At 38.1% G+C, this 15,335-nt stretch overlaps 1 protein-coding gene across 3 annotated transcripts in view; it reads left to right on the top strand.

The window, feature by feature from the left end:
- The window catches only part of lrp4 (low density lipoprotein receptor-related protein 4), a 140,391-nt gene that overhangs the window by 111,662 nt on the left and 13,394 nt on the right, over positions 1-15,335 (top strand). For all 3 annotated transcript variants that reach the window (XM_038304830.1, XM_038304831.1, XM_038304832.1), the window contains exons 12-21: positions 338-568; positions 1,120-1,276; positions 1,796-2,013; positions 10,407-10,583; positions 12,164-12,289; positions 13,738-13,946; positions 14,109-14,190; positions 14,284-14,389; positions 14,474-14,675; positions 14,770-14,959. In XM_038304830.1, the coding sequence (XP_038160758.1) occupies positions 338-568; positions 1,120-1,276; positions 1,796-2,013; positions 10,407-10,583; positions 12,164-12,289; positions 13,738-13,946; positions 14,109-14,190; positions 14,284-14,389; positions 14,474-14,675; positions 14,770-14,959 (1,698 nt within the window). The remainder of the gene's footprint in view (positions 1-337; positions 569-1,119; positions 1,277-1,795; positions 2,014-10,406; positions 10,584-12,163; positions 12,290-13,737; positions 13,947-14,108; positions 14,191-14,283; positions 14,390-14,473; positions 14,676-14,769; positions 14,960-15,335) is intronic.

A 15,335-nucleotide genomic window follows, 5' to 3' on the forward strand; every position in this document is an offset into this window, starting at 1 on the left:
ATACGTTTCTCCCCTGACATATTACCACAGAAACTGAACAAGGTTTGACCTCCAATAAAAGCTGTTGTTTAACCATGATACTACTTTTTTATCCTGTTGTAACTTTATCCACTTGGAGATTTCAAGGTCTTGAGCTTATTTTGAGGCTTCTGAGGTAGATTTAGATGTGCTCCAGTGGTTGCATGCAGCAGCCCATCAATGTGCTGCAGATCAGAGTGAAATCCAGGTCCAGAGTGTCTGGAGGGAACTCATACCCTCAGCTTTGCTAGAATTACTGCCTGCCGTTACCTGACTGTTTTCCTCCTTCATCACAAATAATCACCAAATCTTTCTTTAGGTCCAGAGCCAGTGCTGCTGTTCGCCAACCGCATCGACATCCGACAAGTTTTGCCACATCGCTCAGAATACACCCTCCTCCTCAACAACCTGGAAAACGCCATTGCACTGGACTTCCATCACAGCCAAGAGCTTGTGTTCTGGTCAGATGTGACGCTTGACCGTATCATGAAGGCTAACCTCAACGGCTCAAACGTGGAGGAGGTCATCTCCACCGGTTTGGAGAGCCCTGGTGGGTGTGGCGGCTAATGGGATATGGGTTCAGCTAAGGAACAACAGAAGCATGCATCATTAATCAGTTTATTCACCTTCTCATGATACTCTACCCTACATCATTCCATCACCTCATTCGTTTAGGAACTGAGACCTACAAGCTGATGAAAACACCAAACTTGAGATTTTTCTTTCCTTTTTTTTCCCCCAACAGGCCTCAGTATCATTATTTAATGCAGACTAGTGTTTTTCTCTACACCTCTGTTTTCCTTTTAAACTGAATTGGTGATTTTATTTTATTTTTTATCCATATGGTTTTGTGTTATACAGCAGCCTGTAGAATCAGACAATTTCTAGCAGGTAGAAGCGACAACTGTCTATTTGTGCAGCTAAAAACAAAGGCTCAGGACTACATGTTCAGTTCTAGAAAGACGAACGAAAGTTAGATGTTCTTCTGCTTAAAATCTTTTGTTTTTCTTATTAGCAGGATATGTGGTTTACAATAGTTTTCAACAAAATACCACTATGTCATTTTAATCAAGTAAGACAATGTGTTTCTCTCTGCTTTAGGGGGATTGGCTATCGACTGGATCCATGATAAGCTTTACTGGACAGACTCTGGGACGTCCCGAATTGAAGTGGCCAATCTGGATGGAACACACCGAAAGGTGTTATTGTGGCAGAACATGGAGAAGCCCAGAGCCATTGCATTGCACCCCATCGAGGGGTACGAGGAGACTTGCACATAGACACGCGCCATAATTCACCCCAGATGCTTTCAAAGCACACATTCATATATGCATATCCCCTCTGGACATGTCCCAGTTGTAGTGTAGCAGCCGAGCAGCGATTAAAGTTTGGCAGCACAGCATTACCCACAGGCGAGCATCTGTGTGGAAGTATTTCACAAAAGGCACAGCAGCTAACTGCACTCTCCTGACTGGTTTCATATTGTGTGGTGGCAGGAGGAAGTTTCATTGAAGGCCCCAGTGAAATCTAAAAGTGAAAAACTTACAGCTTATTGGAGAGCTCATTAGCATGGAATAATTAAAAAATGAGAGGAGTCTCTGAAGGTTGCACATAACAGATGAGTGACGATGAGGAGGACATGAGCGTTGAATGCAAAGAAAACTTGTTTTGTAGATCAGACATCTGTTGGGTGTGAAATCCTAACAACAATCAGGTTTTATGCTGGCTTCTTCTCTAAAAGCAAAAACTCACCATGAGTGTCCTTTTTTCTTCTTAGTAAGATTTACTGGACAGACTGGGGGAACACGCCACGCATCGAGTACGCCAACATGGATGGCTCAAACCGACGAGTCATTGCGGACACACACCTGTTCTGGCCTAACGGCCTTACCATCGATTATGCCAGCCGGCGCATATACTGGGTGGATGCCAAGCATCACGTCATTGAGAGAGCTGACTTGGATGGACGCAACCGCAAGGCTGTCATCAGCCAAGGTAAGCTTAGCTGCTGTTTGTTTTTTTTAGGCTTTGGGTGATGTAAGAACTAACCTTGACTTTTAAGACTGAAGTATGGATTGAGTAGGTTTAGTTGCACTTTGTTTGATCACTGCAAATGTTTTTTTTCTGGGACTAAACCTTATTCATAAAACTCCCAGACCTATTGCACTCCATGTTGTGTAATCTTTATACATTTTACACATTGAGGCACATTTCTGCACCCCTGGTATAGATGTATAAAAAGCTCTTAAATCCTTTTAATATTTGATAGCAGTAGCATAGACTCAAAGTACACTTTCACTTTTAGTGCATTCAGTTAAGGGAAACAATTCCTAATAAGGAATTTCTTTTGTTTTTATTTTTTTACATCACCATTGCCACGGTCCTTGGCACTCTTTTTTATTACGTTTTACTGAGTTCATAAAACCTTTAAATTAGTGATTGGTAATTCTGTTTTCTTGAGTTTAAAAGTATAATACTAGAAAGGGAACTTGTTTTTCTGAGCCTCCACTGAAAATGGAAAAGAACGTCTTACTCAGAAAAGGCAAACACATTTCAATCTTCCTAACTTAAAAATATGAAGGACTACTACTGAACTGCAAAGAAGTGATTACAAACAACTACAAAGGTTTTAATACCACCAAACCCATGATGGAACAGGCTGGCTCTACGTCTTTAGATTCTTTCCTTCACGCACAACAATAGGATGGAAAAGATAGAAGAAACATCTTTAGCAACAAAAGCTGTGTTTCCATTAAAAATGTGCACAAAACTATGTTGGTATTATAGTAATTCCAAAGACATTAGGTTACACAATTGCAATATTTCCATTAAATATCAAATACAATTAAAAATACATGTTAAAGGTGCTGTAGGAGATCTAGGAAAAACGGCTCCAGCAAGCTATATTTTTGAACCATTCCTCTCCCTTCAGACCACCCCTCGAAACCACGCCTTCAAAACTATTTCCTTTTCAATTTCCGTCACACATCTAACATCAGGTTGTTTTTGTTCCTTGCAGCTAAATGTTAATCTAAAATATTTATTTAAATCAGCATAGAAATGGTTCTCCAGATGCGAAATCAACCTTATGCCATGGCCATGATTGTCCCCACATTCAATTCCTTGATCAAGAACCACTGATCACCTCCAGTTTGTGAGCTAAAGAGAAGATAGCATCCAAGTGCCACTAGGTACTGGATTATCTAGAATATGGTGGATCACATGCTGGTGTACTGAAAAAAAGTTCAGTTCAGTTGATATAAAATGTTACAGTAGTCTCAATTTAAACAAAAAAGCTACATTTAATGACAAATCACACAAAACTTTAACAATGGATTGCAAATGGAAGGAGCTTGATGTGATTTCAAAGGATGGCTGCTGAATGTACGGATGAATCGTCTAGCTCATACAAGTATCCGCCAGTATGGATACAAGAAAAAAAACACCTCAGTTTTCCAAGGTATCAGCCTGTCGAAGTATTGGTCTAACTAGAATAATAAAATCAATGATATTTGTAATTTTTATCCTTCAAACCTAAAGAATAATTCAGCTTTTTTTCTATGAAAGTTAAATAAAAATGTATAGAAATTTCTACATACTTATTTATAAATCCTGAGCTGAAAGTATGAATATAGATAGTCCAACTAAGGATGCTGTAGTGAGGACAAACCATACCTTAACTCTTGACTTAATTCTGGGGTCAAGATTCAGAACAATAGGCAATAATAACAAATAGCAAAAGGAACTACTGCTCATTTTACTTAGTTTAAACAGAGTTAGATAGCAGGGGTTTTTATAGCTACATAGAATTGCTACACTGATTAGCTCACTTTAAAACAAATGATGAATATTTTAGTCGCCAAAACACCAAATTTATACAAAATAAACACTACTGAAGGCTTGAAATCAAAACTTCCTATCCTTAATTAAAAAGGAAAAACAGCAGAGATAAATGTTGTGTCCTTTGTAGGTGGTTCTTCACTTACTTTTGAAAGGGTATCAGACATGCAAAACACCACATTCTTTCATTCCTTTCTTCAAGGGTTAGGGTTATTTCATTTAATTCTAATATGATAGAAAAGGGGTCAGAATAGAGTTTAATTTCTCTGCCACTTTTTAGAAATGATCACACACTCACATAGACGCATAAAAATATGATCTAGCACAATATAATCGCATCCCTCCATGCTGAGTTAATTAGGGCAGTATTTCCCTTTAAAGAGCCTGCGTGTGTCTCCCAGTGAAATGCCCTGACACCAAAACCATAAATAAGAACGGAGTGCATGCCTTTGTTTATGTTGCTACTTCCTACAGAGGAATGTGTGGTGTCAATCAAGGTAGAGATCGGCTGTTTTCTTTCAAGCAGGGCACTAAGCTGATACTGACTGAATGACTCACACACACTCTCTCACTCTGTTTCTTATTATTGTAATTTTTTCCCTGTTGTTTAATCTTTCTTAAACAAAAAAAATGATAATGGAGGACAAGGAGAGTCACTGAAAAAGGAAAACCAGCCATTTCAAATTTGTCATTTAAATCATGCTATTTGAAATCCAGTTTGAAAAGAATTTTCTAATTTCACATTTTTGATTCAAATATCAAAGAGGTATTGTAAATTGTTTGTTTAATGAATTAATTAATTAATTGGTCAGACTGCCACACTTGCTTCACAAAGTGGCCAATGAGGAAGCTGGTTACTTCTGAGGAACAACTGTCATTGGTTTAACTCGTTTAAAGTGTTATCAGGCACCGGAAAGGTCATGGAAAAACAATGTGGAGAGGGTAAAGCAAAAAGAGATGGAATAAGGAATTTCCTTTTTAAATGTGTTGTTAGGAAAGATTTTTATTTTTTCAGATTTAGGAATTGTGGTTTTCTTTTGGAAATAGGATTTGAAATAACATTTTCAAATAGCAGGATTCGATAATGAATTAATTACTACAATTTACAAGTCCTCTTTAAAAATAACATTTAAATTTTACAATAAGAAAACACTTTTAAAATTGGATTTCTAATTGTTTGATTTAAATATCAAATTTGAAACAGCTGTTTTCCTTTTTCAGTGACTCCCCTGCTAAGTTTTTTTAATGCTTTAACTTACTGATGCAGATTGTGGATGATGCATATATTTCTTTAAGAATTTGATTGAAGATGCAGGAAAATCATTTAGAATTTTAAACCTCCCAGCTAGGATTGTTCATTGATTATCTGTCAGCAGTAGTTGAAAAATAGCGCTGTAATATTTGAAAGATAAACGAAAGGACTAAAGTTGACAAAGGAACTATTCTAACTGCTTTTAATCCCTATTAGAACTCTCCTCTCCAGTTGGATGAATGAATCCTTGCTGTTCATTTTAAACCCATTCTACCTCCCACAGTTTTGAGTCTATGGCTTTTAAATGCTTACTGCCACGAAGCAGTCAGAGATTAATCTTGTTTTGGTAGGATTTGAATCATTCAGGAACCTGCTGTTGTGATTGGTGAGAATCTGTATCCCCACATGGCAGCCATGGCTCCCTTTTCAACTGCAGGAAAAGCAACTGCTCAGATTTATGGGGGATAAGTGAATAAAAATGTTTTTTTTTTCCCTGTAAAATGGAAACGCACAAAAAGTCAGTTTAGGAAGATTAAGTGTTCCTATACATATAGTTGAGACAGTTATTGTGTCTGTAGCCACAGTAGGCTGAGACATCATTATTGAAATAGCTGATTAACTAATCAACTGCTATTCAACTAGATTTTCTGTGCCTCTTTTCTCTATGATTCGTTACTGGAGAAATAAAGGCCTCTCTAAATGTTGTGTGTTAAACTATTACTTGCAGAATGTGCCTGTTTTAAAGTCAGTTTTGCTTCAGCAAAGGTTTGTTTTCTCTGTGTATATCAGGCTTAGTCAAGCTCCAGAAAGTTTGAGGCAGAACCATGTGTTGGAACGCTTTATCTGGGCTCTGAACTGGAACTTTGTCTAACAGTGATACGGCCTTGTTCAGATAATTTTTACAAATCTGTTTTGAAGCCATATAATCCATCCATGCCACATGTGTCAAAATGACCTATAGCTCTGGAGTGTTTCTGATGAAGTGAAAGACCGCAGAAGCCCATTGGTGTTATCAGGAGTGTTAAACAGTGAGAAGAAAGAGAAGGACAGGGGAAATGTTTGATGTGGGTGTGTTTGCAGGCCATCATTCCTGTGAGCTCTTCTTAATGATGTGTGCTTCGAGGATAAAAGGCTGTAATTGGCCCTGTCCTTCCTCCACAGCTTGTTTGCTCAGACAACACAGGACAAATGGGACGTTTTCCTTTTGTGAGCCTGTGTGCGAGAGGGTGTGTGTGGTTATACTCTGAGCTGCTGTGCCCAGGAATGTTAACGAGCACTCATCCCCCTGCACCTATAGATCTGCATGTGGGTTTGGATGTCTATGTGTGCGTGAGAGCCGGCTGGATGTGGGCCAGCCCACCCGTGGTGGGTGTCACAGATGGTGGCGCTATCAAGCCTGCACACCTGTTCAGCTGGATGTGGAAGGACAGGAAGGGAGAGGACAGTCTAGATGTCTGTAGTAGTTTGATTCACTAACTTAGTTATTTTTTGCTTTGTCGTGATCAAACTGTAAAATCTCTCATATTGATGCCGAAAATATATATAAAAGGGAATTCACATGGAGGAATGCAAATAAATCTGGGAAAAGGCATAAAAACACATTGCAGTTGTTATTACTCTTGTTTTGTAACATTTATGGTGCCACTTTGGTTTCTTCATTTCCTATTTTTGTTGGAGGATTAAACCAAAGCATTTTTTTGTAATACACTGGAGTACATTGGTAGAAAAGTTGGCTGTTGATTATTCTCTTAGAAATATTCCTTTTGATTAAGATTCTTCACATCAGAGGAACATTATCCAAAAGAGAAATGAAATTCACAAATAAAATATTCAATAAAGATAACTCCAGACTTTTCTATCATCCTTTTCTCCAGCCCTCTTCATTTCAAATGCTCTTCAAGCAAAGTTCAGCTTATTTTGTTGAGATGTGAGAGGACAGCTTTGTGCCACATGTAGGTTAAAGGAGACATATTTTTAAAGGGTTAGTGAAAGGTTTGGTTTCCTGTCCACATGCAGCTGCTCATCCAGCTGTCCCAGAAAAGCAGGGTGTGGAGAGGACAGAAAAGAAGGTGACAGTGTTGGATCTATGTGCCTTCATAGGCAACGTTCTCACTGCAGCCTGAAGTGACCCAAATCCAATTTTTTATTTATTTTTTTGCCCATATGCGACCTTTATCTGATCTTTTCTTGGCAGTTTTCCTATGCGACCTTGGCCACTTGGCTAAGTGGTCCGTACGATTCTGGTCTTTTCAATTGCGACATGCGTCTGAACGCCCGGGCTGAACGTCATTAATATTCAACAAAGGTCAATATTCTGCATCTTGCTACGCAGATGCGAGAAGAAAAACAACCATGGCAGACCATAATGCAGAGAGCAGTCTTTATTTTCAACCCTCTTGAAGTTTTTATTGTTAATGCTCGCTAGATGGCCGCTAGATGCCTTCCAGCACTAATATACATGTTTACTTCCGTAAACACAGAGCGTGCACAGATCCTTTATGTTGGACATTTTTTTTTTAAGTTGTCTGAATGCAGTTCACGCAGAAGATCACATACAGGTCGCATTTATTTGGCTATGTTAACGACCACGCAAAAGAACCAGATTTCACAAAAAAATTGGAACTGAGCATTAAGGCCTGCAGTGTGAATGTAGCCATAGATGCTGATGACTAAAGGGACATAGGGTGCTCTGTTGTTTCAATTGTGTTGCTTCCAGATCAAAGAAATACATGTATTTTATCAGTATCACTTCACACTTGTAGCTGGACTTGATTGGGGGGTTTAGGGAAGAAAAAATGCATTGGTTAGCTTCTGTTATGTTAACTGATGTTATGATCAAGTATATTTTATTGTAAAGACTGAAAAGTTTAAGATGTTAATAGCTCAAGTGTTTTGTTTCAATATTTTTACCTAAATTGGGTTCATTCCTCTGAACCCCTGGTGGCTAAATCAAACGTTTTATCTTGCAAAACTGAAACAAAGAGATCGTTGTCTTGCATGCGAGTACAAACAGTCATCCTGGTTCTTGTAACTCATTATCATTTCAGTTTTCCTCCTGCTTTAGCCATTTACTAATTGACATTTATGTTGTGTCGTAAAACACTGTCATTAAACAGGCCGTGTTGTTTTGAAAAGCTAAGCACCAGTATGCCCGCCTCAGTCACAGCAGCTCTGTGAAAGAGAACTCAATTTTTCCATCCATTCAGCAAACCCAACAAACTGCTTTTTTTAGCTACAGCTTAGGTTGAGGTTTAGGACAGAGGAAGAAAAACAAAATTAATTTTAACCACCTCTTTGAAACGGTCCACTACAGGGGTTGGCATGTTTTGTTCCCTTCCCTCCTTTGGTCGGGAGTCTGTTGACAGTCCAAATCAGGCATTTATGTTATTGAAAAGAATTAACTGCAATTCAAATTCCAAAATCTAAACTTTGACTGGGACCAACTGGTTCATTAATATGCTTTGATATTGTTTTTTTGTGCTCTAGCAGTATTTCTTTAGTCTTTTTTCCTTCTACAAAAGGAACCCGTTGATATACCCTACAGAATAGGACACCCCCTTTAAGCCAATATAGCTAGTAATGTTTGCACCCATGGGCCTTTGCTATGTATTGAGTCATGTCAACAAAAACCTGCTGCTCTCATGGGGAATGAAAGCATGAATCAATAACAAATGTGGTTTTAGTAAACTTATTTCTTCTCTGATTTAAATAAACTATGGCTCAAATTAAAGCTGAGAAAATTGCTGATATTATAATGCATCAAAATATATGTATATTTTCTAAAGATAAATTCATAGGCTGTGTAGAAATGCAAATTCATGTGTTGACCGACTAGCCAGCTGCTGTATAAGAATAATGTCAAGTGTTTTTAATAGCTCAAGATATCTGGTTATATTTATTGCATCAGTTTGTTTGTTTTTAGCCTTGATGAGATGCTGAGATCACCTCCTGTTTTGGGAGGGAGGCTGTCAGACAGAGCTGAGCAGAGAAGCAGACATTTGAACTGGTTAAGAGGAGCAGAGAAAGGGAGAATGAAGAAGAAAGCTCTCCTCTGCAGTAAATATTTGTTCCTAATGGATTATTTTAAGGCAAACACTAGTGGCCAAAAGTCAAAACATATGCAGCATATCTAACTTCAGATATATTTAAGAAATGCTAAAATATCCAGGAATTCAGATTCTGTGAACCCTTCATAAACTCCTCCAATAAACAGCAAACCAAGAAGTATTGATTTTCTTGTGTTATAATATTTTATTCAACCTTTTTTTAAGCTGTTTAAAAAAAAATCAATTTCAGTATTTTAAACTACTTTTTTCCATTTATTTTTTGCATATAACATTTCTTGTCAATTACATTTCCAAAAGTTTATTAAAAAAAAACTGTTTTGTGTAGCAGCCCTAACTCCATATATAGCAATAGCTCCTCTTTTGCACGCCGTAGTCACGTGATCTCTAAATAATATGCTGCAATCAGCTGGGTCTCTTTCAATAGAAAATCTCTAACCAATCCATCTATATGATCATAAAGATAATGTGTTGTACATTAGCGCCATACAAATAACATGAATTGAGGACTGTTTAATATGACTAGATCACTTTTTTCTTTGTCTCCCTGTTTAGCTTGTGATTAATTGGATCTCTTTTAGCTTTGGTGAAAATGCTTAAAAGGCAACATTACTCATGTGTAAACTAATGGATTTAAAATGGTGGTTTCCTTGCGCTAACTAGATCATCTGACCCAAATAACCTCAGATTTGTAACTGTTCCACAATCGAAAGCCAAATACAATCTATACATACCTTGTTAGGCTGTGGAGAAAACCTGGGATCAATTACTGTTGAGATTAGGATCTTACATAAATCCTTACACTGGCAGACCTAAAAAAGAAATGGCCATTATTCGTCTCATTGTGTTCGGTTGAAGGTTTTTCTTTGATCTTGCAGTTGGATTTTGGACAGAGAGGTCAGATTATGAGCGCTCCTTGGTTTTGGATGCATTGTCCACAATAGAAGTGGCTTTGGGCCAGATGAGAGGCTGAGTAATTGAAAACAGTTCTGTGCACGGACAGCATGATGTCATTCAAGTCCACAACACTGGATAGGGTGATATTTAGAGTTTTGTTTGAAAGGGTGAATTGGAGCAGCATGCAGGGGTGTTTTTGTGCTAACCTAACCAAAAAGCTTTATGCTTTTGTTTGTGTATCTTATGAAAAACATTCCATCAAAAACAATTTTTATCAATAAATATTCTTTAATGATTCTTTTATTTAAATTTTTTTACTTAATCTTCCTGTTTAGGTCTTCCTCATCCATTTGCCATCACGGTTTTTGAGGACAGCCTCTACTGGACTGACTGGCACACCAAAAGCATCAACAGTGCCAACAAATTCACTGGTAAAAACCAGGAGGTCATTCGCAATAAGCTCCACTTTCCCATGGACATCCACACCCTTCACCCACAGAGGCAGCCTGCAGGTCAGTACACAGCTTTAATAGAAACCGTATGGAAATGTTTCATGCATGATTTTTAACGGGTAACATGATGCATTGCATGGAGAGGAAACCAGCAAAAGCAGCTCCTTTAATTAGTTTCTAAAAATAATTAAAATCAGTTCATCATAATTATACCACAGTCACTGAGAATTCACTGATCTTAACTGGAGTGCTTTATTTTTGTGTTTACACACACCTAGTTCAGCAAATTTAATCACCACGATATGGTGTCACCATAGCAATGCTTAAAGCAGCCGATTCAGATGAACATATTTTACAGGTGAACATGAGGCATGGTGCTAGCATGGATTATGAGGTGAATTTGAATATTTTTGACCGAAACCAAACATTTGATGAATGGGAAGGAGAGCAAACAAGAACAGGAAATGCATTAATACAGGGAGTTAATGAAGGAGGAGTCAAATAAGAGCGAAGATGAGAAGGTACTTCCTATTCCCAAACAGAGTAAGCAAGTTTAGCAAATGAAATGAACACATTTTTAACCTGTGAGACCATGATGTAAGTTGATTAAAAAATTTGAAGCTGTGTTTTTCACGGTGTTAATGCACCCCGAGTTGTGCATTAAAACAGTGTAATGCACAGCTCCTCGATGTTTACACTTTACTTATATTGTTTAAATTCAAGAAATGTGTCTAATACGTACTATAGAAGTATAAAAGTGAGCACAAGGCAGTTAAGAGAGTTACTCTTGAAGGTTACACCATGCTTTTTTTCAATAACTAAAAAAACAACAACATTTTCTTATCCCATCAGCAGAGAGAGAATCAGATTAAAACTAGATGTTATTTTGTAAAACCCCTGTCTTCACTAGGTTTAGCTGCCGTACCTTTTAATAAAGTAAAGTTAAAAAAGAGGATCACTGTTCTAAAGACATCTTTGTTCACAGCTTCAATCATAAGATGAAGCAGGTGTCATATAATTCCTAATAGGAACATATATCAATAAAGCATCAAGAGTCAATTGGAAGTCTTGGGGTATTAGTGCATGAATTGGGCACTTGTCTCACCCAAATAAAATATTCCCATAGTAGTTTTATATAATGTTGTGAACTGGTCACTTGTAAAGTCTTTTTTTGACATCACAGCATAGAGTGGTGTTCTTTGATAACAAACCTTGTTACTCTTGTCATGCAGCCAAGAGAGAGTTTTCTTTTGTACGGATGACAACACTCTTATAGTCTGACCCCAGAATGAACTCTGAGCTGCCTGTTTACAGAGGGAGGTCTGACACTCATGTTTTTTGCTTTAAAGGATGTTCTGTCAGTCACTCTAGCTCATGTTGGTGTTAAACTTAATCGTTAAATAAATTTAAAGCTCAAGAGGCCAAACTGACACTATGGCACACCATCATCAAATAAGGACTTGGCTTTTAGAGTTCTTTAGTTATAAGCGTCACTAAATAGACTATTTTGTTGTTGCTAACTTGTGCGTCAATCAAAAAACCAAAAAGAAATCTATGAAGACATGATGGAAGGTAAGCAAACATGGTCCTGAAGAAAAGTGCAAAAATTTGAATGTATTTTGGGACTTCTTCTCTTTCAGGAGGCAGAAATCGCTGTGGATCAAACAATGGAGGCTGCAGCCACCTGTGCCTCCCCAGCAACAAAACCTCCACCTGCACTTGTCCCACCGGCTTCAAAAAAGTTGACAACTACATGTGTTCCGACAGTAAGTCTATTAATCACTGCATGTGTCACAGAGCTTCCTATCCTGTTAATAAAGCCATAAACTCGCACCCTGAAAAAAGTCGCAATCATCCAGACATGCGTGTTAAGTTGCCTTTAACTGTAACCATAATCTTATGTAAAAGAGTTGAAGTTCTGGCATCCTTACACACGATCAAGAACTGTTTAAAAAAATTATTATTATTGGTAGTAAGGTTTAATACCTCTGCCTCATTACTGGGTCTTTTAACGTGAAATGATCCAAATTATATGGCCAAATAAACAGAAAATTACCCATATCAAAATTGTTTTTCTAAACAATATATACACATTGTTTCTTCTTTTTACAGTGTGAGATTTTGCTCTTCACATAAAAAAAATAATAATAAAAAATTTGCCATCCTTACTCACCAAAACCTAGAATAACTGAACATGAAGCTAGAGTGTTGGAATTAGTAGATTTGATAACTAGGACGGTGACTAATGATGAGAAAAGAAATGATGCAAGATAGTTGTTTTAGTCTTTTGCCACCTCTTCGTCTTGACAGTTTTATCCTGAAACAATCCATGCTGTGGAAAAAGTCAGAAGAGATAATCCTGTAACAGCCACATAATTGGATCAGCCTGAGAGCTGAGGTGTGATCTGCAGACAAAGGAATAAATTAAATTTTAGAAAACAAATGAGCATGCAGAAAATAAGACTTCTGTTTATGTATATGTTAAAGCTGAAGTCTGTAAGTTTTTAAAAATCACTTTTTTGTCATATTGGCTAAAACTGTCCCTATGCCCAGACAGCAGTACATGTGATATGTAACCTGTGAAAAAAACTGCTTCAACTGGTACCGCCTACTGCCTGTATTTCAATCTGGAAAGAATAATTCGGGACGAGTCAAAACAACCAATCACAGCCAGAGGAGCGTCTGATGGAGTGTCAATCACAGCTCACACACGCTGAATCCCGACCCCCCTCCCCCCACCCCCCTTCTGGTCGCATGCGGTAGCCGCGCAGATGCTGTGAGAGGGGTGGAGCTTGGAGGTGGGGCATGAGTGAAGCAGAGAGGGTGGGGGAGTGGCGTGAAACCTGTTTTTCTTCAAATTTTCAGTTGAAGTCTGCTCTCTCCTCAATGTTACAGACTGCAGCTTTAAACATTTTTTGACATCTTAATCTACCTCAATGAATGATGACCTAAAATAAATATTACTTAACTAAATTTTCAAAAAAATATTCTATTAACCATTTTTGCAACTTGAATAAGACCTCATGTCCCTTTTTTAAACACCCTTTTGCTATTTTTCTTTAATTATGTTATGATTGATTATCTAACAGTTTGATTACTTCTTCCATTCAAGAGCTACTGGATGTCTGTGTGGTGTTGCTGTTGTTGTCATGTTTATTGTTAACCTCACTGTTAAACCTAGAAGACTGACAGAAGACCTTTGGTCTTTAATCAGGTCTTGACAAGTTCCTGCTTTTTGCCCGAAGGACGGACATCCGACGAATCAGCTTTGATACGGAGGATATGTCCGATGATGTCATCCCCCTGGCCGATGTGCGAAATGCTGTGGCGGTGGACTGGGATGACAAAGATGGCTACATTTACTGGACAGATGTCACTACTGACTCCATCAACAGAGCGCTGTGGAACGGCACCAAGCAGGAGGTCTGTAACATTTGAAACTTCCATGTGTGTCTCTCTCCATCTCAGTGATGCAATCAGTGAGAACAGCTGCAGAGGACAAATTAAATGTATGCAATACCTCCATCTGCTGGAGGTGTTCTTAAATTACATCAAGTGATTCCCTCCTGGTTTCTTCTTCTGTAGGTGGTGGTGGATACAAGCCTGGAGAGCCCTGCAGGCTTGGCAATTGATTGGATGACCAACAAACTGTACTGGACTGATGCTGGTAAAATGCCTCACATTGTTTCCTAATAATCTGCGAACCAGTAGCATGAGAGTGCATTTTGTGGAATTATTGTTGTTCTTCTCTTTGTGCCAGGTACGGATCGTATCGAAGTTTCTAATGCCGATGGCAGCATGAGGACGGTGCTGATCTGGGAGAACCTGGATCGACCCAGAGACATTGTAGTTGACCCAACTGGAGGGTAAGAACATTGACCAGATTAAAAGTGTTTTGTTTTTATTCCAGATGTCATGTAGAAATTCTGAATGTTTTCCTGTTGTGTTAGTTTCATGTACTGGACTGATTGGGGAGCCAACCCAAAGATTGAGCGTGCAGGGATGGACGCCTCCAATCGGATTGTCATAATCTCTTCCAATCTGACATGGCCTAATGGACTCGCCATTGATTACGAGACCAGACGTTTGTACTGGGCCGATGCAGGCATGAAAACTATTGAGTATGGCAACTTTGACGGCTCTGACAGACAGGTAACATATGGCTATTTTTTGGAAAATGTAAATTTATATACACTTTTCAACCACATATGGAACCTGTTTTCCTAACTTTCCACTTTGTTTTTAGGTTTTGATAGGCAGCCAGCTGCCCCATCCCTTTGGCCTAACTGTACATGAGGACAAGCTGTACTGGACAGATTGGCTGTCCAAGAGTATCCAAAGTGCTGATAAACTGACTGGATTGGGCCGCCATACGCTGGCTGAAAACTTGGAAAACCTTATGGATATTCACATGTTCCATCGGCATCGGGAAACAGGTCAGTATTTTTTTTTTTATCTCTCTAATAACAATTGCTGCAAAGTTAGAGTATCTTGAAGCAGTTTTGTGCTATGTGCTGTTTTTGTTTTTTAACTATTTTACTTAACTATTCTTGATTGTCATTGTTAGAGCTACAGCTAAACATCAATCTGTTAGAATTTACTTTGGAGAGTTTAATGTAAAGATGTAAAACAAGAACAAAGTGAAACCACAACCATTTTGAATGTTCCCAAAGAGTTCTAATATTAATACAGATTATTTTGAATTTCCCTCTTAATGAAACATTGTTAAATTCTAAGATTTTTTTTTTTTTTTTTTTTTTTTATTAAAATATACCAATTGGCTTCAAAAAGTTATTTCCAGAACCATTTCTA

Source organism: Cyprinodon tularosa, unplaced genomic scaffold, assembly GCF_016077235.1.
Source record: "Cyprinodon tularosa strain WSP-4 unplaced genomic scaffold, ASM1607723v1 ctg543, whole genome shotgun sequence".
In the NCBI taxonomy this organism is placed as follows: domain Eukaryota; kingdom Metazoa; phylum Chordata; class Actinopteri; order Cyprinodontiformes; family Cyprinodontidae; genus Cyprinodon; species Cyprinodon tularosa.